Source organism: Solanum verrucosum, unplaced genomic scaffold, assembly GCF_900185275.1.
Source record: "Solanum verrucosum unplaced genomic scaffold, falcon-dt-bn FXZP01001278.1, whole genome shotgun sequence".
Lineage (NCBI taxonomy): Eukaryota > Viridiplantae > Streptophyta > Magnoliopsida > Solanales > Solanaceae > Solanum > Solanum verrucosum.
Window position 1 is genome coordinate 748,644 of NW_026020317.1, and position 26,981 is coordinate 775,624.

The 26,981-nt window shown below is 35.2% G+C and overlaps 6 protein-coding genes and 1 long non-coding RNA gene across 9 annotated transcripts in view; 6 read left to right on the forward strand and 1 right to left on the reverse strand.

The window, feature by feature from the left end:
- The window catches only part of LOC125835272 (receptor kinase-like protein Xa21), a 47,700-nt gene extending 40,025 nt beyond the window's left edge, over nucleotides 1-7,675 (forward strand). The window contains exons 5-6 of the mRNA XM_049514402.1: nucleotides 5,476-6,288; nucleotides 7,208-7,675. Of these exons, the coding sequence (XP_049370359.1) occupies nucleotides 5,476-6,288; nucleotides 7,208-7,551 (1,157 nt within the window). The 3' untranslated portion in view covers nucleotides 7,552-7,675. The remainder of the gene's footprint in view (nucleotides 1-5,475; nucleotides 6,289-7,207) is intronic.
- On the reverse strand, nucleotides 7,417-10,792 carry LOC125835346 (uncharacterized protein ycf20). 2 transcript variants are annotated; one of them, XM_049514467.1, is made up of 2 exons: nucleotides 10,264-10,792; nucleotides 7,417-7,506 (listed from the first exon to the last, which is right to left on the reverse strand). In XM_049514467.1, the coding sequence occupies exon 1, from the start codon at nucleotides 10,750-10,752 to the stop codon at nucleotides 10,288-10,290; it is 465 nt and encodes a 154-aa protein (XP_049370424.1). In that variant the 5' UTR covers nucleotides 10,753-10,792; the 3' UTR covers nucleotides 7,417-7,506; nucleotides 10,264-10,287. The 2 variants fall into 2 exon arrangements, with proteins under 2 accessions (XP_049370424.1, XP_049370425.1); XM_049514468.1 differs by lacking the exon at nucleotides 7,417-7,506 and adding an exon at nucleotides 8,163-8,511.
- Nucleotides 10,793-12,711: 1,919 nt separating this feature from the next.
- Nucleotides 12,712-13,661, forward strand: LOC125835273 (receptor-like protein 53). The gene is made up of 2 exons (XM_049514403.1): nucleotides 12,712-13,582; nucleotides 13,630-13,661. Exons 1-2 carry the CDS (start codon nucleotides 12,712-12,714, stop codon nucleotides 13,659-13,661), a joined length of 903 nt encoding a protein of 300 aa, XP_049370360.1.
- A 9-nt stretch (nucleotides 13,662-13,670) lies between these two features.
- LOC125835348 (uncharacterized) lies at nucleotides 13,671-14,320 on the forward strand. The gene is made up of 3 exons (XR_007443408.1): nucleotides 13,671-13,781; nucleotides 13,870-14,085; nucleotides 14,170-14,320. It is a non-coding gene; the product is annotated as an uncharacterized LOC125835348 (long non-coding RNA).
- Nucleotides 14,321-14,789: 469 nt separating this feature from the next.
- On the forward strand, nucleotides 14,790-16,668 carry LOC125835339 (probable LRR receptor-like serine/threonine-protein kinase At3g47570). Its single transcript, XM_049514459.1, has 2 exons — nucleotides 14,790-16,167; nucleotides 16,259-16,668. Exons 1-2 carry the CDS (start codon nucleotides 15,057-15,059, stop codon nucleotides 16,612-16,614), a joined length of 1,467 nt encoding a protein of 488 aa, XP_049370416.1. The 5' UTR covers nucleotides 14,790-15,056; the 3' UTR covers nucleotides 16,615-16,668.
- A 1,375-nt stretch (nucleotides 16,669-18,043) lies between these two features.
- Nucleotides 18,044-21,955, forward strand: LOC125835274 (putative receptor-like protein kinase At3g47110). Its single transcript, XM_049514404.1, has 4 exons — nucleotides 18,044-18,959; nucleotides 19,091-19,381; nucleotides 19,468-21,480; nucleotides 21,576-21,955. Exons 1-4 carry the CDS (start codon nucleotides 18,044-18,046, stop codon nucleotides 21,926-21,928), a joined length of 3,573 nt encoding a protein of 1,190 aa, XP_049370361.1. The 3' UTR covers nucleotides 21,929-21,955.
- Nucleotides 21,956-23,594: 1,639 nt separating this feature from the next.
- Nucleotides 23,595-26,981, forward strand: LOC125835337 (O-fucosyltransferase 8). 2 transcript variants are annotated; one of them, XM_049514456.1, is made up of 10 exons: nucleotides 23,595-23,987; nucleotides 24,122-24,208; nucleotides 24,320-24,413; nucleotides 24,560-24,642; nucleotides 24,767-24,855; nucleotides 25,234-25,354; nucleotides 25,442-25,585; nucleotides 25,764-26,098; nucleotides 26,189-26,429; nucleotides 26,523-26,981. In XM_049514456.1, the coding sequence occupies exons 1-10, from the start codon at nucleotides 23,595-23,597 to the stop codon at nucleotides 26,826-26,828; spliced, it is 1,893 nt and encodes a 630-aa protein (XP_049370413.1). In that variant the 3' UTR covers nucleotides 26,829-26,981. The 2 variants fall into 2 exon arrangements, with proteins under 2 accessions (XP_049370413.1, XP_049370414.1); XM_049514457.1 differs by having other exon boundaries at nucleotides 23,627-23,987; nucleotides 24,572-24,642.

Here is a 26,981-nt window from a genome sequence, read left to right on the forward strand (position 1 = left end):
CAAACTTTATATTCATGCATCTATGACAATAAAGAAAAAGAAACTTGAGGTCATATTGTTTAAATTTATTATATACTAGGTAATTCTATCCACCGAGGCTACAGTCCATGGGGAGAAATCACCTGGTGTTTTTTGTCTCTTTTTTGAGACTTGAATCTGAAACCTCATAGTTCTCAATCCACTTCATCAACCATTAGGCCACAATTAACCTTGGGTGTAAATATAGTTATTATTTTAATTTCTTTATTTGGCTCGTCAAGAAACTAATTACTCTGGTAACATTGGATCAGAGTATGGATCAGTAGGATTAGTTTCTACAAGATGTGATGTGTACAGCTATGGCATTATGCTCATGGAAACTTTTACAAGAAAAAGACCATATGATGAAATGTTTCAAGAAAATTTGAGCATGAGGAGTTGGGTCTGCAATTCACTAACTGCAATGCCAGAGGATATTATTGATGTCACATTAATGGAACCAGAAAAGACTCATTTTCAGGAAAAGTTGCATTGTGTGTCTTCTATTTTGGAGTTGGCATTGCATTGCACAACTGAATCTCCCAATGAAAGGTTGAACATGATAGAAGTCCTTGCAAATATCAAGAAGATCAAGCTGGAATTTCTTCGCAAATGATGTACGTCGCACTGGTAACTATCCACATTTTTTGAAATATTCTAATGTCGTCTAGATATATTATTTCCTTACTCAGGAATAGAAAAAATTATTGTCTTGTCTATATCGTACATAAATATTGAATTGAATATTCTGGTTTTCCATAAAAATATATCCACTTGTATAAGAAAAAACAAGAACTAATTGAAACATAACTTTAATCATGATTTTATAAGTGGAAGAACCCAACATTTTTGCCTATGGAAATTTGAATTGTGATGAATGTTGAAAACTGAAGTAAACAACTCAAGTCTCCATTACTGTTAGTTTGTTTTTGCTGTGTCAACTCAAGTTTGATTCCAATTGAACATTTGTGCAGGTTGTGCTGCCTTTTTCCTGGCTTCTAGCAAATTTGAGTGACACCTATTGAGATCAAAAATCAACATTTGTTCCCAGATTTGAAGTGTTCTTGTTACTGTTGTGTTTTTGTCTTGTGCATATGTCGACATTTGGTAAAATAAGTTTTAATATATAAGATGTGTACTACAGTTGGAATGGAAGAATGCCCTGTATAATATTGGATTGTCCATGAAGAGCAGTGTATTATAATGTTGAAGTAAAATTTAGCGTGTGCATTATTTTTATTTCTTTTAACATTTTCTTTAGAAGTAATACGATGCAACAATTGGATTGTCCAAGAGGAATTCATGGACCAACATTTATACAAGTTTAAAAGTATTTATTTGTGCACAAGTTAAATGACACGTTTATGTATTATGCCTATTTAAAATATTGATAACAAATCCAACACAGAATATGTGTTTATATTTTAATTGTGTAGGTATTTACTATCAAGCTGATTTAGTCTAAAATGATTAATATTAACTCTAAATGAAGGGATAAATAGATAACCTAACTTGTATATTTGGCCAAAACTTTTTTTTTTTTTTTTTTAAAAAAAAAAACATTGTCACTATAATCCTCTAGCGTGTACATAAACTCACCATAAATTGATATCATAACATTCTTCTTTTTTTAATAAAAATATCATGTTGATATCGGTTTCCATTTGTTTCCTGACTTATACCATGATGTTGGTTGAAATGAAGTGTGCGATAGGTAGACAAAATAGAAATATAACTTAATAATAATTATAATCCAACTGAGTTACTAGATTCTCTAGTGACAATTCTTTGACATTTAGATTGAAAATTAAAAAAATTAAAAGGTAAACCCAAATATTTGTGATAATCACAACTATTACATGGGGATTTTCCTGGGGATTAGTATGAAAATTCGCAGGAAACTTATTTTCCTGCAACTTTTCATACTAATTCCCAAAAAAATTCCTATGTAATTCACAGTTTTCTTGTAGTGAATTGTATGAATGTTACGTCGAATCTCTAGTTGATTGTACGACTTTACCTAAAATTGTTCTTATTACATCACTTGAAAATGAAAAAGTTTACAATTTTTCAAAAAGTCAATGGCATATTAAAAGAGGCTGCCTCACATAAGTATTCCAAATGATAATATTTGATTTTAATAAACCTCTTGATTTAGAATATTCATTGAATGTTTTAGGTTTTCTTACCTTAAACAATCAGTAAGACTTTAGTTGAAAAGATCTCCTTCGATATGATAAATTAGTCTTATATAATATATTTTCACCTTTTGTAAGATTAGATACATTTTGAGAGAAAAGAGAGAAAAAAAATTACTAATATATAAATAGGGTGAAAATCACTCCTCAAATTTGAAAATGAAAAGAAATTCTCTTTACTTTGAACAATAAGCATTCCTCTTTTTTATATGAAAAAAAATAAAATTACTCCATAGATGGAGGATTAAAAATGTCAAGGGTAAAAAATTCATAATGCATATAATAAGGGAGAGAGGAAGGGGGTTGATTTGTAAACAAAAATTAGGGGTATAAATTACGCGTGTAAGTAAATTGGATGGGCCACCTAGAAAACTTTACTATGTACTAGATATAAATATACCTAAATATTCATTTCTTGAAAACTTATTCTATTAAAACCTGTAATATAAATATCATAATAATTAAAATCTTGATAAAAATGGTAATAGGTTAGTATGTATTTGTGGAAATGTGCACACTACATCAAATTAATAACATGAACAATCTTACGGATGTTATTCACATTTATTGAAGTTTAATTCACTATTACAACAACAATAACATATCCAGTCTGAACCTCTCAAGTGAAATTTGAGGAGGATAAAGTGTACACAGATTATACCATTACCTCATAGAGAGGCACCTATATATGTATATACCTTGATCTCACCTTCTTATTTATCCCTTCCTGCCTGAAAACTTAATTTGTTCCCCATGGAGAGATCATACTGTTTCTTTGTTTCACTACTACTATTGAAACTCTACTTGTTCGAGGCCACAGACATAAAAACAGATCAATCAGCTCTACTTGCCTTAAAAGCTAGCTTTACTCTAAATTCTTCTCATCCCTTAACTCAAAATTGGTCTTCTCAATCCTCCGTTTGTGATTGGATTGGAGTCACTTGCGGCTCTCGTCACCATAGGGTGACTGAACTAAATATATCCAACATGGACATTCTTGGAACCATTCCCCCAAACTTGGGAAACCTCTCCCTCCTCGTTTCTCTTGATGTGAGCAACAATAATTTACATGGAGACCTCCCTCAAGATTTTTCTCGTTTACGTAGACTGAAGGTGATGGATTTTACGTTCAATAATGTCAGCGGAGAGATACCAGTGTGGTTTGGTTTCATTTCAAAGTTAGAAACTCTGAGTGTGAGAAACAATCGTCTTCAAGGCAATATCCCTAAAGAGATTGGGAATCTTGAGTATCTAAAGGAGTTGATTTTATTTGAAAACCAATTTACTGGCTCTATCCCGCTCTCCATTTTCAATATGTCGTCGTCGGAAATTTTAGGTCTATCACATAATCAATTAACTGGGAGTCTTCCTGTAGATATATGTCGTTGTCTTGCAAAAATAAAGAGCATTTCAATCATTTCCAACCACTTGAGTGGTCAAATTCCAACAGGTTTGTCTAACTGCACAGAATTGCATGATTTTTCATTGTCATACAATAACTTCAGTGGAACCATTCCACCAGAAATTGTAAACTTGGAGAGGCTTGAGCTCTTAAATCTCGGGGGAAACAACTTGCACGGTACTCCTTTCGTCCACTTTTACTTGTTCAATTTAGAAAATAATTGTATTTATATTGCTGCTTAAGGATGGCCATTCCATTTGGCAAAATACATCTAACTTGTCTTTATTTTTCATTTTAATACTTCATCTCAACCTTGTACGCTCCATTTTAACCCTCCCAACGCTATCATTTTATTTTCTCACTTTATAAAATAAGTTTATCCATATTCAAAAGCCTTCTAGCATGAGGCTAATTTCGAAGTTTGTTAATTGAGCAACAGGATAAAAGGTTTACAAGTTTGTTTGCCGCTTGTCAAAATAATTTGCAGGCACAATTCCAGCAAAGATTGGTAATTTACGAAAGTTGCAGCAAATACAAGTGGAGAACAATCAAATTGTGGGTTCAATACCTCGCACCATATCCAACCTATCATGACTATGGGTGATTAATTTGAACACAAACTATTTATCAGGTAGCGTACGTGGTCTTGTTTGGTTATCCCGAGGCAATAAAATAAATTAATCAAGATATATATACTCTTTCATGTGTCAGGTGTTATACCCAGAGAGATTGGGAATCTTCACAAATTGGATACACTTTATTTGGTAATATACCAGAAGAGCTCTTCAATATCTCTACACTTACAAGGGTTTCTCTTCTCTCTAACCACCTTTCGGGTAGTCTTCCATATGCTTCAAACTACTGGCCAACAAATCTAGAGATTTTGAATCTTGGTGTAAACAACATTGGTGGAGTTATACCCACCTCAATCTCCAATTCCTCATATCTAATGAGATTATATCTTAATGGTAACAAATTCAGTGGTCAGATTCCTAACTCATTGGGGGGGTTTGAGGCATCTTGAACATCTGGACTTGTCCAATAATAACTTATTCTCTCTGCACCTAAGTATCTTAACTTCATTGACAAACTGCAGATCATTGAAAGAAGTTTACTTAGACCATAATCTTCTCGATGGTGTTATTCCAGATTCCATTGGCAATCTCTCCACTACCATTATGGAATTTTATTTAGATAGTTGTGAAATAAGGAGTCAGATACCATTAGGAATTGGGAATTTAAGTAACTTAAACACTTTGTCCCTATCCCGCAATGACTTGACTGGATCAGTGCCAACAACATTATGTAATTTACATATTCTTCAAAGGGTAGCAATTGATGATAATAGGTTAAGTGGACCGTTGCCCCAGTGCCTTTGCAAATTATCATCCTTGGGCTTGGTTGATTTTTCTAATAATAGGATTTCGGGTCCGATACCGTCTTGCATTGGTAATGCAACCTCTTTGAGAAATGTTTATCTAAATTCAAATAGGATCACTAACATACCCATGAGTCTATGGAGCCTCAAAGATCTTTTGGATCTTAACTTGTCAAATAATTCCTTGGTTGGTTCTATACCTCCAGAGTTAGGAAAGTTGAAAGCCATAACATCCATAGATCTTTCCAGGAATCACCTTTCAGGAAGTATTCCCTCCACAATTGGAGACTTGCAGAATCTATTTTATCTTTCGTCGGCTTATAATGAGTTACAAGGATCTATTCCGGAGTCACTCGAGAATACGATAAGTTTGGAATCAGCAAATCTATCCAATAACTTTCTTTCAGGTATGATTCCAAAATCATTAGAGTCGCTTCGACATCTGAAGGATCTCAATGTATCATTCAATAGATTAGAAGGTGAAATCCCAAGTAAAGGACCTTTTCTCAATTTCACCTCTCAATCTTTTATGGGAAATGAAGGGTTATGCGGCGGTTTGCTTTTCCAACCTTGTAGGACTAGGTCTTTTCATCATTCAAGGAAAAGCAAACTGCTTTTGATTATACTTGTCTTCCTGGGAGCTGCAGTAATGGTACTTGGCTCAATCGTTGTGTTTATGTTAAGGAGACGTCGGACTAGAAATGTTCCAACTCAAGCTGAGTCCTTTGCTGCAACCACACTAGCCAGGATTTCATACATTGAAATTGAAAGGGCAACTCAAGGGTTCGACCAATGCAACTTGCTAGGCACTGGAGGTTTTGGCTCTGTTTACAAGGCCATGTTTGGAAATGGGATGACTTTGGCAATTAAAGTGTTTAATTTACAGGTTGAAGGTGCATTAAAGAGTTTTGATGCTGAATGTGAAGTTTTACGCAACCTTCGTCATAGAAATCTTACCAAAGTTATCAGCAGTTGTACTAACTTGGATTTTAAAGCATTACTGCTTGAGTATATGCCCAATGGAAGCCTAGAGCTGTGGTTACATTCTGATGATCACTTCTTGAATATGATCCAAAGATTAGACATAATGATAGATGTTGCATTTGCTTTGGAATATCTCCATCATGGTTATGAAACAGTTGTTGTGCATAGTGACCTGAAGCCTAGCAACGTCTTGCTAGATGAGAAGTTTGTTGGACATTTGAGCGACTTTGGCCTGACCAAGTTATTAGGAGAAGGGGAATCAATTGCTCATACTAAAACACTTGCCACAATGGGCTACATTGCACCAGGTAACTTTCTTTTAGTCCTTAAATATCGCATATGATGTGTTATTTACATAAAAATTAGTTTACTATTACATCACATTAAAACTAGGTGAAGGCCTGAGTGGATAACTTAATTAAAGAAAATGTAATATATCACAGATTAAGTATGAACAAAAATGGTATAGAAAACATTGAAATATGACTGTCCAACTCTATATGCATGCATCTACGAATTTTTTTTTATCAAAAGTTCTCTCAGAGGATATTAAATAGATAAGCCAAAGGGGCATAGAGGGGGACTATGCCTGACCTCAGCAATACAAATTTACGATATTAGGAGTGAGGAAACGAAGAAGTGGGGGGGGGGGGGGGGGGGGGTTAAGGGTTGCCCCACATCAATTAAGCATACAAAAAGATAAATTCTAGGATTTTAGAGCAAGCAAAGAAGACTCAGCCAGGATCAAAAAGAAAGTAGTTCTCTTCACTTAGATTCTAATGTTAGGCTTGCCAACTACATCATTCTTCAATGTGGATATAATCTTAAACGGAAGATTTATAGGCCTAGTCTCAGTGAAGAAGGTAGTCATTTTGCACTATTTAACCAAGTTAGCAAGCATGTGAGCAGGAGTGTTACCTTCTCTTAAGGTATGTGTGAAAGTGAAACGGCTAAGTGAACTCATAGATTGGATCTGTCTAATATCATCTTTTATCTGCTAGAAGTCCATATCGTTTCAATTGACTGCCTTACACTTGTTTCATTCCAATTATACTTTCAGTTTTTAAAGTCCTTATCTACTCAAGGTAAATTCAACTATTTTCAATATCTAGCAAATATATATATATATATATACAGACACAAACACACACATATATATGTATAATATTTTCATTTCTTTATCGGGCTCGTCAAGAAACTAATTACTCTGGTAATATTGGATCTCAGAGTATGGATCAGTTGGATTAGTTTCTAGAAGATGTGATGTGTACAGCTATGGCATTATGCTCATGGAAACTTTCACAAGGAAAAGGCCATATGATGAAATGTTTCAAGGAAATTTGAACATGAGGAGTTGGGTCTGTAATTCACTACCTGTAGCACCAGATGATATTATCGATGACACCTTATTGCAACCTGAAGAGATTGATTTCAACAAAAAGTTGTGTTGTGTGACCTCTATTTTGGAGTTGGCATTGAATTGCACAGCTGAATCTCCTAATGAGAGGCTCAACATGAAAGATGTCCTGGCAAATATGAAGAAGATCAAGCATGAATTTCTATGCAGATGATGTAACAAGGTTTATGCAATGGTAGGTATCCAACTTTTTAAAACATTCTAATGTCATATGGAGAAATTATTTCCCATTTCAGGAATAGAAAGATTACTGTCTTGTCTATACCGTGTAGAAATGGGTTTTTTCCATACAAATAATAATAATAAAAATAAAAAATAAAATAATAATAATAATATAATAATACTTAAATCAAGGAGAACTTCATTAGTTTTGAAATTGGTCACATAATCAAGGAGAACTTCATTAGTGAGTAAAGTAAATCAAGAATTCATGAGGACCAACATTTGGAAATTATGATGAATGTTGAAAAGGGAAGCAAACAACTCATGTATCCGTTACAATTAGTGTATTTTTGTGTGTGCTATGAGTTTTTATCTGCAATGACTGCCAACTCAAGTTTGATGCCATTTAAATTTTTGTACAGGTAGTGCCACCTTTTATGCCTGTCGTTGGCAAATTTGGGTGACACCAATTGAGTTGCCAACAATGATTTGGTCTGAGATTCGGACTTCTCTTATTTCTTGTGCCTTCCTCTTGTGCATGTTTCAAGTTTGAGTATGTTTATGTAATAAATTTAATATATAAGATGTGTACTAAAGTATCATACTGGTGATCATGAATTATTATTGAGATAGCAGCTTCAATAGTCTATGAAGAGCAGTAAAATGTTGAACTACAAGCTTAGGCTCTTTTAGTTACCAAGTCGAACAGAGTTTTCACAATTTACAGCTCGACTGTTAGATTGAAAGCACAAATGCAATCCATATTTTTCACTCTCACAGGTCACAATTGGGGTTGAGACTTAAACCCCAAATGTTGAACGTGGATTCTAATTGGTGAATAACAAAAAACTAAAAGACTGAAAAGTCCTTTTCCAACAACTTAGATCACCCGCTCAATCAATAACACTTGGCAACTCAAATCCAATGACTTCTGCTAAAAATCCAACATTGCCTGGAACACCAAATAACAGTCAATGAGCATACATAAGAATTTAGATACAATTTTAATTTCATTTCTACATCATTTGGCTTAGGTTTATTACTTTCTTAATTCATCCAATATTGACCCCTTAACAGCTGCAAAGTTTCTTAATTTCATTTTTCAATAGTTCTCATTCACCGACAAAGACAGCATGACAGCTACCATAATCACACTGCAAATACAAAAGCTTCACTTTCTTTGTGGTCCAGTATATTAGTAATACTGCACTAATCTCATAACTAAAACCCAGGGATATCTTTCCATTAATCCATAACTAAAACAAAAGCTTCACTCTCCATTTAATAGTCTCTGTCTGTTGCAAAATCAGGGTGAACTGTATTGAGTAGAGATCAAATAGTTGGTCCAATTCCCGGATGCCTTGGGAAATTGAATTTTCTCTAAAAAAAGTTTTACTTGGATTCAAATAGGCTAACTTTAAGTGTACCAAGAAGCCTTTGTAATCTCAAAGATCTTCTAGATGTAAGTTTATCATCAAACTTATTGAGTAGTTTTCTAGTCCAGTTATTCAAAACTCCAAGGCTGCAATATTCATAGACGTCTCAAGAAACAATATCTCATATTACCCAAAACCATAGAAGAAAACTACTTCTCATACGAAACAACTAATGAATATTGAAAGCAGGTTATACAGATTCTTGAACAACACAGTACACTCTGAGAAAGATCACTAGTTCGGCAAAATCTTGCCGGACCCTATAAACGAACCAGTAGACTTAACTTTAGTCAAATGATATTCAGACATCAAAGTTCAAGACCTGGCTCTGTGACTTTATTCCTAAAATATTTTTTCTTAACGGATGCTGATTCGCAAAAAGAAAAGGATGTTATTCTAGAGTTATTTTCATAGTAATTGGAGTACAAATAACCCCATCAGGGCATTTTAGAATTCACTTCATTAGTGGCGGGTAGTGAAGGCATTTTAACCTTCATCACATCTTGGGACAGAAAAATTAAATCCTATTAAAGGCTCTCCAAGATTCTACTGCTTCAATTTTTACCCAATTCTCTATAAAAGAGCTGTTCTTTAGACCTCATCTTCTGGGCATATAAATAAGAGAAGTGTATATCTCAAAGAAGATTAAATCATTCACTTAAAAATTCCTTCATTTTGGCATCACTTTTTACTTTTTGGAAAGAGGGGTTGCTCAAATGGTAAGCACTCTCGCAGATAAAAAGTCGTACTCCCCCCACTTCTTTTAATTGTCATGGTTTTAGAATCAAATTATAAGAACCTTGACCAATATTTTATGATGTATTTTTTCATTATATTGATATACAAAAAATTGCAAATTATAGTACTTTTTGTATAGTTTTTGAGTATCTAAATTTTTTGTTTAGAATATCGAATTAATATAATCTAATTTAACTTTGAAAATTAGTCAAATTAACTTACGAAAAATGTAACATGACAAATAAAAGTAAACGGATGGAGTAGCTCCTAGGAGAGGTAAAAAAAATAAAAACTTTTTACTTCTTGAACTTGTACGGAGTAATGTTTTAACTTCCATCAACTCCCAAAGCACAGTAAGCAAACCAAGGTGATTATAAGATTCCAAGACACAAGAAATGAGTTACTCTCACATCATTTTTCTGAAAGATGAGACAACACCAACACAGTTGAAATAAGAACTTCGCTATTTCTATGACTTGTATATCCACAAACAGCCCAAAAGGAGGAAACTGCACGCAAAAATTACTTACTGCTACAAAACTGTGGCAATTAATTCAGCTGGCAAGTTTGAAGGCATCGATGAACAGACCATAGGTAAAACCCATCTTGAAGTTGTTCAAAAGAGCAATCGGAAAAGTCACCTTAGGCCGAGTGTAGTAGAATCGTGTCACATACTCAGTAATTAAGACACACACAACGGCAGCAATCACATCATTTACTCCTAAAGCTCCAAAAGATAGAGAAATTGTCTGCGCCACATAAAATCCACCCAGTAATGATATACCTCCAAAAAGTGCCCTCCGTGAAGGAGTTTTGAAATAATTTCTCGAAATCTCTGGAACTATCCGAATAATATCAATCAGCCTCCGAGGCCCTTCTCCATTATCTTGCACAGCTTGAATTCTGAATAATCTTGAAGATGATCTCGATGGCTTATTTGCCCTAGGTAAAGCCCCAATTTTTGGACCAATACCGTATCGAATTAGGGCTGTAGAAGTTAAAGCTAGAGAATGAGTCATTTGATATTTATGCAATTAAAGGGAAGAAAATACAAAATGGATGAAGGATTCAGCAACTGTTGTTGATTGAACGATGAACAATACAAAAGATTAAGATGGAGGGATACGAACATGATACCCAATCCCCATTTTTTTTTGTTTTCCTTAAATGCCCCTATTGAACACTAGAAACACATTAATAAATGAGTACCTTTTTGTCATTTAGAAAATAAACATGTATTAGCTCGGTCTCATTTTATAAGATGTAGTTCGACTTTAACACTTTGTTCGGATAATTGTTATATATTGTTTCAAAATGTATTGTATTGTATTATTTTAATGAATATAATGTTTGGATAGATTGTATCGTTCTTCGTTATTACATAAGGTCACACATTTATAATTTAAATGATAAACATACGAGAAAAGTAAGGTACGGATAGAGCTACTAGGAAAATTAGGTAGGATAGAAGATGAAATGTGATTATTAAATAAATAAATAAAGACAAAATGAGATGAAAATATTAAGATAATAAATGCAATCACACTAAATGGATCTTTTCGTTATTACCTAATAATAGATTTAAACGATAAGAAAGAATTTAAATAACGAGAAAAGTATATTGGTAGAATCTGAAGCTTGTAACGAAGACATATTCAATTAGATGCGTAACTCTCTTATCTTTCTTGGATTTGTGAGCGTACAAATAATGAAAGAAAGTCAACATGTAAATACTACTCTTATCATTTTCTGTCACCTTCCTCCATTTTCTTAATTGACTCTAAAGTGGGCCTGCTTAAATTATTCATTATAATGAACGTAAGCATTTAGAGTTCATTTGGTAGCAAGTCACTTTTGATTTACAATTTAGAATCTTGCATAATTAATACATGTATAAGTTATGATCAAATTGATGTATTATTTTATGTGGAGTAGAAAATGGAATAACTAATCCCATAAATAATACTTGCATGGGTAAGTTATGATAAAATCTATGTGTTGCTTTATACATATATTAGTTATACGGAATATAGTTATTCATATATTAGTTATGCTTGTTTTTAAATTTCAAACCAAATATCATATTAATTTTATACATGAATAACTTAACTCCTAATCAATTATCAAACATGATATTTTTAATACTTGCATAACTCACATCTAAAACCATACCTTACGACCCCTTAGGAGTCATTTGGTAATTATTTTGAGGTATGCATATATTAATAATGCATGATTAGTTTCACCTACCGGAGGTATTGGGTGCATAGAATCATAGAAGGGCGGATCTAGGGTATTAGGTATGGGTTCCAAAACCTAGTAACTTTTGTGCAAAACCGCTTACGCTTAGCAGATTATTAGAAATTCATAAATTTCAAATCCTAATGTGCAACTTTAAGTAGTTTTTTATCAGATTCAACAGAGAGTACTAAGGCCGGTTGCAATCGTCATATTTAATGAATCGTAAGGTCCCCTTTGACTGTTCTGCGGCGTTTAATTGACTTCAGGAATGATTATCTTCAAATTTATGTAGTTTGGTTTTTTTCCCTCAAACAGTCTCTATCACTGCTGCAGTTGTGAGAATTAACCCCAAGAAGTATACCATACAAACCAATCATGTCATAGTCTATCAAGATACCGTTTCAAACAACCAATATGGGTTGTGGTGCAGTGGTGGGATTACTCCACCCATAACCAGAGGTCTCGGTTCGACGTCCTTGGTATGGAGAAAAATTTGTTGGAAGCATTATTCCCGAATGAGCCCTATGGTGCGTAATATGAATTTAATGCTTCAATGTGGACTTCGAAGACTGGATGGAAATAAAAAATAAATAAAAAAAGAGACAGTTTAAAATGGAAAGTCCAATCTAATTCTGTGAAGAATGAGACATATACAAACATTACTAAATAAAACTCTTTGAGAAGAAACATCCTTGATCTTTATATATCCTAAATTCTCATTGCATTATTTCAAAGCAATGACACTCATGGAGAAATCCTTGTTCTATTCTCAATTAGCATTTTTGTTGCTTCAATGTATAGTAACTAGCTTAGCCATCAAGACAGAAACCAATATTACGACTGATCAGTTCGCGCTTCTTTCCTTGAAATCTCAGATCATTTCTGACCCTTTTCAGCTCTTGTCCAAAAGCTGGTCTCAGGACACTTCTGTTTGCAATTGGATTGGAGTCACTTGTAGCTCTAGGCACAACAGAGTGACTTCCTTGAATATCTCCAACATGGATATAACAGGAACCATCCCGCAACTTTTTGGGAACCTCACATTTCTTGTTTCTCTTGACTTGACAAGCAACAATTTCTATGGCAATCTGCCTCAAGAAATGGCTCATTTGCGTAGATTGAAGATTATGAGATTGAGTTATAACAATTTTAGTGGTGTAGTTCCTCCTTGGCTTGGTTTCTTAGCTCAACTTCAAGTTCTTACTCTTAGGAATAATAGTTTTACTGGTTTAATCCCGTATTCACTTTCTAACATTTCCAATCTTGCAACTTTGGATTTAGCATTCAATGCTTTAGAGGGAAAGATCCCAACAGACTTTGGAAATCTTAAGAATTTGAGGGGTTTAAACCTGGGACATAACAATCTTACTGGTTCTGTTCCTCCGTCCTTCTCAAATGCCACGAAGCTGGAAACATTGATTCTTTCTTACAATTTCCTTCATGGAAACATCCCAAATGAGATCGGTGATCTTCACAACCTAAACTGGTTGACTATAGAAACTAATCAGCTTACAGGTTCTATACCGTTCTCAATTTTCAATATTTCCACACTTGAGACTATTGGATTTACCAAAAATGGTTTATCTGGTGACCTCCCTGCTGATTTATGTGATCATCTTCCAATACTCAAAGGGCTTTATCTTTCTTTGAATAAGCTACAAGGTCATATGCCACCAAGCTTGTCTAGATGTTATGAACTTCAGGTATTGTCTCTATCGAATAATGAATTTGATGGACCGATACATAGTGAAATTGGGATGTTAAGTAACTTACAGACTAATATATCTTGGTTTTAACCGTTTCACAGGTATGATACGAGGTGTTCTATTTTGTATGAAGTCTTCCTTTTTTGCTTTTTTAAGCTGCTTATACAAGTTAGTGTCACATGATTGCAGGGGAAATACCACAGGAAATTGGGGATCTTGTTAATTTGGTGATGATAGGCATGGAGAGAAACCAGCTTACAGGCTCTATACCCAAGTCCATATTCAATATTTCCTCACTACAACTTCTGTCACTGCAAAGCAACAATCTTACTGGATCCTTATCGAGGGAGATTGGAAATCTTACTATGCTTCAAGGTCTATATCTTGGTGAAAACATGCTTTCAGGTATACAGACAATAAAATATAAATGTACATCTTCTACATTAAAATCCCTAGCTAAAGATCATTAGTACTATATAATTTTGGCAGGTGAAATACCAAAAGAGCTAAGCAATCTCATTGAGTTGGTGGACTTTGTTTTGGGGAGTAACAGATTCAGTGGTTCATTTCCTATGGGGATTTTCAATATCTCAGGACTGAGATTGATTGATCTTACAGATTGTACTCTATCAGGAACCCTCCCACCGAATATAGGTTCTATGCTTCCCAACATTGAACTTCTTTATCTAGCTGGTGTAACGAACCTTGCTGGGAGTATACCTTATTCCCTCTCAAACTGTTCAAAACTAACTGTTCTAGACCTTTCACTGAACAAACTCTCCGGCTCGATTCCCAACTCTCTTGGAGATTTGACACTCCTAGAGACCCTAAACTTGGTGGAAAACAATTTAAGCAGTGATCAGTCTTCTCAAGAACTTAGCTTCTTAACTTCATTGACAAACTGCAGAAATCTGAAAGAACTGAGTCTTTCCTTTAACCCTCTAAATGGTATGCTTCCAGCCTCAGTTGGGAACCTTTCAACTTCTCTTGAAAAGATTTTCGCTTCTGATTGCCAAATTAAAGGTGGAATTCCAAATGATATAGGGAATTTAAGCAGCTTAATCTACTTGTATTTAAATGGGAACAGCTTGACTGGACCAAAACCCGAGACACTTGGCAGCTTAGGCAGGCTTCAGCAATTGTCTTTGGCTAACAACAGGCTAAAAGGATCTATTGGAGATAGCCTATGTAAATTGCAGAACTTGGGTAACATATACTTGGGTGAAAATCAATTCTCAGGACTTGTTCCTAAATGTTTAGGGAATGTTACTTCCCTAAGGGAGATAGAACTCAATTCCAACAGATTGAGTTCTAATTTACCATCAAGCTTAGGTAACCTCAAAGATCTTCTGGAGCTCGACTTATCGTCTAACAACATGAGTGGTTCTTTACCTGTAGAAATTGGAAATCTAAAGGCTGCAATTCGTATATATCTTTCGCATAATCAATTTTCAAATGGTATTCCAAGAGAAATTGGACACATGCAAAATCTGATACACCTTTCTTTGGCACAAAACAAGCTACAAGGATCTATACCTGACTCAATTGGTAGCATACCGAGTTTGGAATTTCTAGACCTCTCGAATAACAATCTATCTGGATCAATTCCAATGTCCTTAGAGAAGCTTCGGTATCTAAACTATTTCAATGTTTCCTTCAACAGCTTGCAGGGTGAAATTCCCTTTAGTGGTCCTTTCAAGAACCTTTCCAGCCAGTCATTCATGTTCAATGAAGCATTGTGTGGTGCTCCAAGATTTCGTGTCCCTCCGTGCCCCACTTCTTCAAACCATAGATCAAAGAAGAAGAAGTTACTTCTGATAGTCTTTCCTCTACTGGGAGCTGCTGTGATAATTGTTTTTGTAACATTGGCATTTATGTGGATGAGGTACAGAAGAGAAGGAAATGTTCCAGTTGAAGCTGATTTGTTAGCTACAATGGCAAGAATTTCATACTATGAAATCATACAAGCCACTAATGATTTTAGTGAGAGTAATTTCATTGGTTCAGGGAGTTTTGGTTCTGTTTACAAAGGAATTCTCAGAGATGGGACTACCATTGCAGTTAAAGTGTTCAACCTACAAGCTGAAGGTGCATTCAAGAGTTTTGAAACAGAATGTGAAGTTCTTCGCAACCTTCGCCATAGGAATCTCACCAAAGTCATTAGCAGTTGCTCCAACCTTGATTTCAAGGCTTTATTGCTCGAGTACATGCCTAATGGGAGCCTTGAAAAGTGGTTGTATTCGCACAACTACTTCTTAGACATCCTGAAAAGACTAAGCATAATGATCGATGTGGCATGTGCATTGGAACATCTCCATCATGGTTGCTCAACACCTGTGATTCATTGTGATCTGAAGCCTAGCAACGTCTTGCTAGATGAAAACATGGTAGCTCATGTAAGTGACTTTGGCATTTCTAAACTACTCAGTGAAGATGAGAGTGATTTACACACTAAAACCTTAGCAACATTCGGCTACATTGCACCAGGTAAATCTCTTATACTTCTTGTTTCAGTATCCTATCTTCATTTTCCTTTTCTCGGATTAAATGATAATCCATAAGTGTGATTTTACTGTAGAGTATGGAAGGGAAGGATTGGTGTCGCTAAAATGTGATGTTTATAGTTACGGGATCATGCTGATGGAAACATTTACGAGGAAAAGGCCGAATGATGAAATATTTGATGAAGATCTTAGTTTAAAGAAATGGGTGAGTGATTCACTCCCAGAGGCAACAATCACAGTTGTAGATTCGAATTTGCTAACGCCAGAAGATGAGAAATTCATGGACAAGATAGATTGTGTAGCATCCATCATGAAAGTGGCACTGGATTGCTCTGCTGAATCTCCTGAAGAAAGGATCAACATGAAAGATGTTGTAGGAATACTACAAAAGATCAAGATTCAACTTCTTTCATGTTTTGCAAGTGCATAAAGACATTTGATTCATGTCACTTGAGGGTACAGAAAGTGTTTGGTTAACTTTTTAGCTGCAAACCTGGTCTGTTTTCCTTTCTAGCTGCATAAGATTCTTTTCTGTAACACTGTAATATGGGATTTTCCTATTCTTATTGAGATCCTTTTATGAATTTTGGCCTGTTTGGTTCCATATTGCTTTTTCCTAATTCTCATGAAATAAATTTTATACTCACAATTAGTGTTTGGCTCAAGTAACTAACAATCATTTAGATAATTCAATCAATTATGTAATTAATTCGGAAGAATCAAAATACAAAGTAATCATGCCTATTAAAAATACAAAGTACAAACCAAAGGTGTCTATTGGTATTCTACTATTCTATTCCTCAGGGTAAGGAAGAGCCACATCTACCGGCCATTGTCATCCCTAAATAACTCTGGTGTATGTATGATATAAATTGCAAAACAATTGTTGCTATGTTTTGAAAACTCAATAATATCGTCATAATTTGTTGTATAAATACTGTTATCTGTGAAAAAATTCCAATAAGTAATCAACCATGAAACAAGCTATTTTTATTTTTCTAATTTTTCTTTCAAGTTTAAGTTAAGAGCACGAACATCCGACATAGTAAAATTTTTTTACAGAATCTGGTTAAAAAGTGGTAAAACTCTGTAGTAACCCTAATTAAAGTTACAATTACATGAAGACTTTGTAACCAACAATTTGTTCATTACCACTCATGGACATGTTCATATTAGTTTCTGATTTTTTAAGGTTCAAAGTCCAAGAATTGATTGTCTGTATCTCAGCTCCTCTATCCAGTAATTTGACTTGTAGTATTTCCTGTTCCTTAGCTGTTTCTGTTCATTATATTAATATTTATATGTATAATAAGGGGAAATCTATAATAAAATACTTGATTAATATAGCCTTCTTTAATAACTTGCTAAGTTTGATTAAAGAATTCTAATGTTGTGGACCATTCTAATTATTAAGTCAAACATGTAGACATACTTGTAAATATTACCCATCCTGAGTTCATATTGCGGTATAACCAAGAAATGGGAAAAAGCCATGTTATGTTTGTCCAAAAGGGTGACTCTGGTTTTCAAAATGGTATATTAAATTAAGTAGTACTCCAGTAATTAACAATCAGTACTGACTTTTATTTGGTCTGTTTCTATACTACCTATTTTTATATGTTAATGAATTCAAGAATGACAATCAGTCCATTATGTTTGAAAGATGGAAAATACTAATGAATTCAATTCTAACATCATCATTGTTTGTCCCTTTCCTCCATTTCTCTTGATTGACCCTAAAGATAACAATTGCTTGAATTCTTTATTCAGTTGTATTTTAAAAAATCATTTATGTGTAATGGGGTTTATACTTTAGTGTTTACTGGAACAAACATACTGTATTCAACATGTACACAACCATGAAGAGAAAAATCAATTTCCTTTTCCCTCTCTTAGTTTCAATATGGCATCATTTGCTGATATTATCAGCCACTGCAGAAGTCAATCTCAAAACTGATGAAGCTTCTCTACTTGCTTTGAAATCCTATGTTACTTTTGATACTTACGATATCTTGACAAGCAACTGGACCTCAACTACTTCTGTTTGCAATTGGATTGGAGTCACCTGCGGCTCTCGCCATCAAAGAGTTATAACCTTGGATGTTTCCAATATGGGATTAGTAGGCACCATCCCTCCTCACTTGGGAAATCTGTCCTTTTTGGTTTCTCTCGATATCAGTAGCAACGGCTTCCAAGGAATTCTGCCACGAGAGTTGGCTAATTTGCATAGATTGGAGTTTATAAATGTCACTTCTAATAAGTTCACTGGAGATATTCCCTCATGGTTCTCTCTTTTGCCAGAACTCCAGCACTTGCATCTAGCTTTTAACAGTTTCACAGGTATTATTCCACCAGATATTTGTAATGCTTCCAAACTTGAGAGTTTAGTCTTGGGATTTAATCAGTTACAAGGGGAAATTCCAAATGAAATTGGTAATCTTCAGAACTTGACTTGGTTGGGCTTGGGATCAAATCAGCTAACAGGTTCTGTACCACTTAGCCTGTACAACATTTCATCGTTACAACGTTTGGTTTTGACAAAAAATAGTTTGTCTGGAAATCTTCCTGTCGATATATGCTTGAACCTTCCAGAACTTATGGTGCTTGCACTTTCTGACAATGAATTTGATGGTCAAATTCCTTTGGGGATAGATAAATGTTCAAAGCTTCATATTTTGTCATTGTCATTCTACAAGTTCAGTGGATTGATACCTAAACAGATTGGGAACTTGAATATGCTGTCTATTTTATATCTTGGTCGCAATGATTTAAAAGGTGAGTTATACATATTTGTGTTTTTTGTTCCTTTTTTGTGCATACATGAAACATATTTCTCGAATCATGTATGCACTCCTTAATTGCTATACTGCATAAAGTAGACTTTCTATTTATGATTTAATTTGCAGGTGAAATTCCAGAAGAGATTGGAAATCTTCGTAATCTAGAGATATTGGATGCACAGAACTGTAGCCTAAGTGGTCCTTTACCATCTTCTATAAGTAACTTAACTTCACTTCAATCACTCAATCTTTATGGCAATAATCTCTCTGGCACCTTGCCCCAGTATATATGTTTGAACATGCCTGATCTCAGAGCATTCGATCTTGGGAATAATTTATTCAGTGGAAACATTCCAAAAGAATTTGGAAACTGCAGTTCACTTTCTGACCTCTTCCTAAGAGAAAACAACTTAACAGGTATCATTTTGTCATTTTCTTTTTCCATTATTTGGTGTATGTTCCTATGTTTTTCATATCCTAATAAGTCACTCAAATGTCATCAGGTGAGTTACCAAGGGAGATTGGTAATCTTTTCAATTTGGGAAGATTAGATCTACATTACAATTTCTTAACAGGTCCTATTCCATCTACAATATTCAACATGTCAAACATAAGGGGCATTTCATTTTTAGGGAACTTCTTTACTGGAAGTCTACCATCAGATATAGGACTTGGTCTTCCTAATCTTGAAGAACTTTATCTTGGTTACAATAACCTTACTGGAGCCATCCCTAATTCTCTCTCAAATGCTTCCAATATTTTCCGGCTTGGAATTGGATATAATGACTTTTCTGGTCATTTTCCGAGGTCGTTTGGTAATCTAAGACGTTTAGAGTACCTCAACGTGAACGGCAATCATTTCACAAGAGAGCCTTCATCTCCAGGATTGACTTTCTTTGATTCCTTGACAAATTGCAGACATTTGAGAAAATTGTGGATAGGTTATAATCCACTCAATGGAAATCTTCCGGTTTCTATTGGAAATCTCTCAAGTTCTCTCGACTACATTTATGCTGTTAATAGTGAAATCAGAGGCTACATTCCCAATGAAATAGGAAATTTAAGTGGTTTGTCTTTCTTGTTACTTCAAGGCAATTACTTGAGTGGGTTCATTCCAAGAACAATAGGGAATTTAAAGAATCTTCAAGCCTTGAATTTGTATGACAACAAAATGATAAGTGGACCTATCCCTGAGGAACTCTGCAATTTAAAGAAATTAGGATTCTTGAGCTTGGGAAATAATGAGCTTTGCTGTTCTATACCAGCATGTTTAGGGAACATTACATCTCTTAGATACATTTACCTAGGTTCCAACAAATTGACTTTTAGCATACCTCCCAGCCTGTGGAACCTCAATGATCTCTTGCATCTTGATGTATCCTCAAATTCCTTGAAAAGCTCTCTACCTCCAGAAATTGGAAATCTGAAAGTCGCAACATTGCTGAATATATCGAAGAATCAAATCTCAGGAAGTATACCGAGCACAATTGGAGGCATGCAAAATATGGCTGAACTTTCTTTTGCAGAAAATAGACTAGAAGGGCCAATTCCAGAGTCAATGGGGAACATGATCACCTTGGAATCGTTAGACTTGTCTCATAACAAGCTCTCTGGTGGCATTCCCAAATCATTGGTAGCTCTTTCACATCTCAACTATCTTAATGTATCTAACAACAGATTGAGTGGTGAAATTCCAATTGGAGGTCCTTTCGTGAACTTCTCTTATGATTCATTCCTTTCAAATGAGGCATTATGTGGTGCTGCTAGGTTGCAGATACCAGCATGTAGGTCTAATTCTCCTAGTAGGAAAAGAAAAAAGAAGGTGCTTCTTATTGTGTTGATCTTGTTGGTGGCTTCTTCAGTCATAATGCTCTCAGTCATGCTCACCATATTTTTGGTGATTAGAAGTCGAAAGAGGAAGACAAACATTGCTACTCATCAGGCGGATGCCTCTCCAGCCACGGTACATGGAAGAGTTTCATACTATGACCTTCAACAAGCAACCGACAGATTCGGTACAAGCAACTTGCTCGGCTCTGGAAGTTATGGCTCTGTTTATAAAGCAACATTTGGGAGTACTATAGTGGCCGTTAAGGTATTCAACTTGCAAACAGAAGGCGCATTCAAGAGTTTTGACACAGAATGTGAAGTCTTACGCAACCTTCGTCATAGAAATCTGACCAAAGTCATCAATAGTTGCTCCAGCATTGATTTCAAAGCCTTGGTATTAGAGTACATGCCTAAGGGAAGCCTGGATGATTGGCTTCATTCTGAAACTTGTTCCTTAGATATAATGAAGAGAGTAGACATAATGATTGATGTGGGATCAGCATTAGACTATCTTCATCAAGGCTATTTTGTGCCCGTAGTTCACTGTGATCTAAAGCCTAGCAATGTCTTGCTCGACGAAGATATGGTTGCACATGTGAGTGACTTTGGCCTGGCAAAGCTATTAAGGGTAGGAGAAAGTATTGTACAAACCAAAACACTTGCAACCATTGGATACATTGCACCAGGTAATAATCATGTCAACAAGCTTCATTTCTCCTTCAAATTTCAACCATTTTAAAGATACCATATTCTCTTGATCAATTGTTTTATTTCAATGTAGAGTTTGGATTGGAAGGACTCGTATCTACAAGGTGCGACATTTACAGCTACGGTGTCATGTTGATGGAAACCTTTACGAGAAAGAAACCAACGGATGGAATGTTTGCTGAAAATTTAAGCCTGAGGGAGTGGATAAGACAATCATGGCCACGCGGAATGGACGAGATAATAGACCCCGAGCTTATGATACCAGGGGAGAAGAACAAAACAGGAAAGGTGCAGTGCTTATCATCCATCATGGAATTAGCTCTGAGGTGCACTGCAGACTTGCCAGAGGAAAGAATGAATATCAAACATGTTCTTGCTCAACTGAAGAACATCAGAACTATGTTGGAAAATGTAATAAATCACTAAAGGATTGAGAAAGATGGTTGTATATTTTTATATTACTGTCAAGTTGTTGAATTGAACTTCTCATGAACATACGAAGTCTTAAAGGCCTCAATATCTTACTTTAGAAAGTTCATCTCTTGCTGAACCATTCAATTGAGCGGAAAAAGAAGAAGATGTGGTGTGTGGCCAACTTACATGCATCTCAACTATCTTATGTGCTACCTCTCACCAACACAAGTAAAGATAAAGTAACTTTGTCCTCTAATACTTAGAATGGAAGAAATCACCCACTCCGGTCCTCCATTTGTTAGTCATGTTTTAACTTCACATAGTGTAAGAAAGTAAAAAGACTTTTGAATCTTGTGGTTTTAAATTAAAATTAAGTTGAATGTGTCAAAATTCTCTTTTCTCTTGTGATCTTAAATATGTGATGTAGAAAGTTGAAACAAGAGAGTAGCCAAAAAAGTAAAGACGGTTTTTTTTAAACTGACTAAGAGCCCGTTTGGATTGGCTTAAAAAAGTAGTTTTTAAGTCAAAATATAAAGTCAAACTTAAATGACTTTTAAGTCAAAAAATTAAACCGTAGGGGAGGCCTACCTTTGGTTTTTAACTTATTTTAAGTTACTTTTGTTTTAACCTTGCGAAACACTTCCTAATTTATTTCAAGTCCTTTTTTGACTTATTTTAAAGTTATTGTTATATTTGTCAAACACTTCTAGAAATCAAAAGCTGACTTAAAAATAGGTTTGACCAACTTTTAATCCAATCTAAACACCCTCTAAAAAGGAAAATAGAACAAACAAGTTGAAACGCAGGGAGTAATATATTTTGTCTTGGCTTGGACATGAACATTGATCTCCTGAGATTTAGGTATTGTCCAACGAATAATTCAAATCAGTATCGTAGGAAAAAAATTAAGAAAACTCTTGCATAACACTATTCCTTTATGATGTTTATGTTGACAATACAATTAAATAACAAAAGCCTCGCACACATTTTGTGCCAATGGATATAGGAAAATATAGAAGTACAGAACTTTATCTTTCTATTCGTATAAAAGATGTAGAAAATAAAAATGAGTAGAAGAAAATATAAATAAAAATATTAACAAAATTAGAGAATATAAAATACAGTAAATTGGGGCAACCCAACCGTTTGGTATCCAAAGTTGGTTAAAAAGACCCCACCAATGACAGCGAATTTAAAATAAAAAAAACAATAATATAAGCTTTTTCATATGAATGAAAGAATTGCAGTACTTATAATAATCCCTGATGCCATGTAAAGGGTTCTTCCTTGTAAAGAACACCAAATAAAGACCAGACTTTTTCACAGTTTGGTGAGAAGTAGTTGTTGCAGATGACAATTCTCTTTATTTGTATATGTCCTATTCAACTTTTTTAAATGCCTTAAATTTTACTCATACGTTATTTTTTCATGACCCATTGTTGGTTTGGTTTGTGTGTGTCAGTCACCAATTTCTTTAACTTTACTTCCAATTTATGCATAGAGACGTTTCAGTTTTATCTAATTTTCTTATAACTTTTTCAACAAACTCCAATGGAAGACTAATTCTTGAAATGGGGTCTTCACAAAAACAAATGTAATATAGTTGGGGAGATAGTGTAACTGATTTTTGCTTCTGTTAAGTTGAACTCCAATTTTCTGAGCTATTAGTTGTGACAAAATGGGGAAACAAGGGTCTTCTCCTAGAGGCCGTCGAGTGGAGAACCAGGATTTAGATATATCATTTGGGGTAAAAGAACATGAATTTCGAAGTTTAGATTTGCAACATGGAGGTGATCCTCCTATAGGAAGAAGGTTATCAGGAGGAGAATACAATTGGGACAAAGTTGTTTTGACCAAAGGGATGAAAAATGACTCTGCGAAGTTCACTCCTTGTAAAGGAGTTTATGTTGGAAAGAGGCAAATGTGGTGGCTGCATAGACATATTAGGTCTATTGTTTTCACATTGTTGTTAATGGGCTTTCTTTACCTTTTGGATTCTCTTCTGTTCTCGATTTTTGACCCCGCGATGCTTCAGAGTAATTTTTCTTTACAAGGCTCGAGTAAGACCGAGGTATGACATTGTGATTCCCAAAATCTCTTAGCACTAAGTTTATGCCGAAGTGCTTAGTGTACCGAATGGAACCAGTAGGCATGTTTCTCAGAATAGTATGAGCTTTAATTTGCTATCTAATTTTGTATCTGAAGGTTGAAATGGTACCGAGGGCAGCAAAAGAAGGTCCGGTGAAGCTGTATGAAAGGCTACTAAATCTGGCTGCTTCTTCTCTTGCAGAGGTTGTTGTGATACTTAACTTGATTAACTTCATTTGGAAATTGCATTTAAAACGATAGTAACTGACGATCTTAACATCTATCTTTTATTTGAATTTCCTTAAATTGTTATAGAGGGAGTTCAAGCAAGAGTCATCAAAGTTATGGGAGGAGCCATATCCTCAGGCATCATCTTGGAAACCTTGTGCAGATAAAACTAGTCCACATGGTAATAGGATATTTTTTCATGTATAGTTTGCTCATGCATGAATTATGTTGTTTACTATATACATCTTTAATTTGTTCAATTTTCTGATCATATTTGAAAGTGTGATTCTCCCTTTGAATGTTGAATTGCGGTATAATTGTTGTAAGTTGTCAGGGCAGGGAAACCTAGAAACATCACTGGTTATATATTGATCAGTGCAAATGGAGGACTAAATCAACAAAGAGTTGCTGTAAGTGTATAAACTTGTTTTTCCTTTCAACTTTTAGCCAAGTTGTACAGTTGAGTCTACTTGATAAGGACTGTCATGTTTGGTTATTCGATCGTGAAATGAAATTTTGTAATTGTGCTTGCAGGTCTGCAATGCTGTTGCTGTAGCATCTCTCCTAAATGCCACTTTGGTCATTCCCAAGTTTCTTTATAGCAATGTCTGGAAGGATCCTAGGTTAGTTCACAGAAAAAAAAATTGTTTTAGTTTCAGCAATTAAATAGTTACAGATTTCAATTTAAGCTCTACAAAAGGCTTTGCTTCATGAATGTTATTACATTTAATGCATTGATCTGAAGAAAATTGTATCGCGCTTGAACTCTTTTAACTTTTGGGATCAAATGAGCTTCAACTTTTCTACAGAAGATCCATTTCTTGTTTTTCCATAAATTTTTGGTTTGATAGACAGACTCATCTTTTTCAATTGCATATTTTCTTCTTCTTTGCATTAGATTTTTGCTACTACCAAAATAATCAGTAGCCTACGTCCCTTCCACCACTTAGTTTAACTTAACAGCAAGCTTATCACACCTTTTTTTGTGTGTATGAGAACAGCCAGTTTGGGGATATATATCAGGAGGACTATTTCATGGATATGTTGAAGGATGAAGTTAATATTATAAAGGAGCTCCCTCCTAATTTGAAACTACTAGATGTGGAAGCAGCTGGAAGTCTTGTATGTTTTCTTCTTTAGTTAAAAAGTTGGGACATGAAACTGTATTGACTTGGAGGATAACATATGATACCTTTCACCTTTGCTTAGATAACTGATGCAGATCTTTCAAAGGAAGCTACACCTGATGAATACATCAAGAAAATACTACCCCTCCTCTTACGCAATCGAGTTGTTCACTTTCTAGGATATGGAAATAGACTCGGCTTTGACCCGTTGCCTTATGAACTTCAGGTGAAGAGCATTCTTTAAAATTGTTCAATTGTCTATAGGGTAGATGCAAGTTTGGAATGACATCTGCAAGTTAATGTCTAGTTTGTGCTTCAAATGCTTCGGACATTGTAAAAATTATCAATGATGGTATGTTGGTTTTATGTTCTTGTTTATAGTACAAATTTGTATTTTGTTGCAGAGACTAAGGTGCAAGTGCAACTTCCATGCCTTGAAATTTGTGCCAGAGATCCAACAAATAGGTTCTTTACTGGTTAGGCGAATTCGGAGGTATGATTTTGCTAGGAGCACATTGGATAAGCAACTTCTTGGAAACTTAATCCCTCATGTTCCCTTGAGACACTATCATGCAGCAGAAGGCCCTTCCAAGTACCTTGCTTTGCATTTAAGGTTTGAGATTGATATGGTGGCCTACTCTATGTGTGAATTTGGTGGCGGAGAAACTGAGAGAAGTGAACTCCAATCTTATCGAGAAGTCCATTTTCCTTTACTTCTTGAGCGTCTGAAGAAATCAAAGTATAGTTTATGTTCTATATCAGTTCCACCATTTGGCTTAACATGGTTTGTGTGATAGTTCAATTGACCATATTTTGGTGGTGTCTGCAGGCCTCTTTCTCAACAGGAGCTAAGAAAGACGGGCAAATGTCCATTGACACCAGAAGAAGCAGGACTAGTTCTCGCTGGCCTCGGTTTCAAACATGGAACATACATCTATCTTGCTGGTTCTGGCATATATGGAGGTCAATCAAGGATGCAAGCTTTAACTACCCTCTATCCCAACCTAGTGACCAAGGAAGATCTTCTCACACCAAGTGAACTAGCTCCATTTAGAAACTTTTCTTCTCAAGTAAGTTGTTTCCTATTTTAAGTGATGGAGATAAACACACACACACTCCCTTATGTGTGATTCTAACAACAAAAACTATCACTTTTAATGCAGCTTGCAGCATTAGATTTCATCGCGTGTGCAACATCTGATGTATTTGCCATGACAGACTCGGGAAGTCAGCTATCATCCCTCGTGTCGGGATTCAGAACATATTATGGTGGTGGTCATGCTCCCACATTGAGGCCAAGCAAGAAGAGGCTTTCTGCAATTTTGTCAAGAAATAAGACCATTGGATGGCACAGTTTCGAGGGGAAGATAAGAAAGATGATTGATGAAGGTCAGAGAGTGCAGGTAAGAGGTTTGGGTCGTAGCATTTATCGACACCCCAGATGCAAAGAGTGCATGTGCAGGCATTAGGGAGGGTGGTCATAGTTTTCCCTCAACAACTCGAATTCATACTCCCAACATTGAATTGTTTGTCCACTTTTGTATCATATCCCAGGGGAAAAAGTGCAGGAGGATAGGAAATTAGTCCCATGCATACTGTGACACTAATTTTTGGTGAATAAA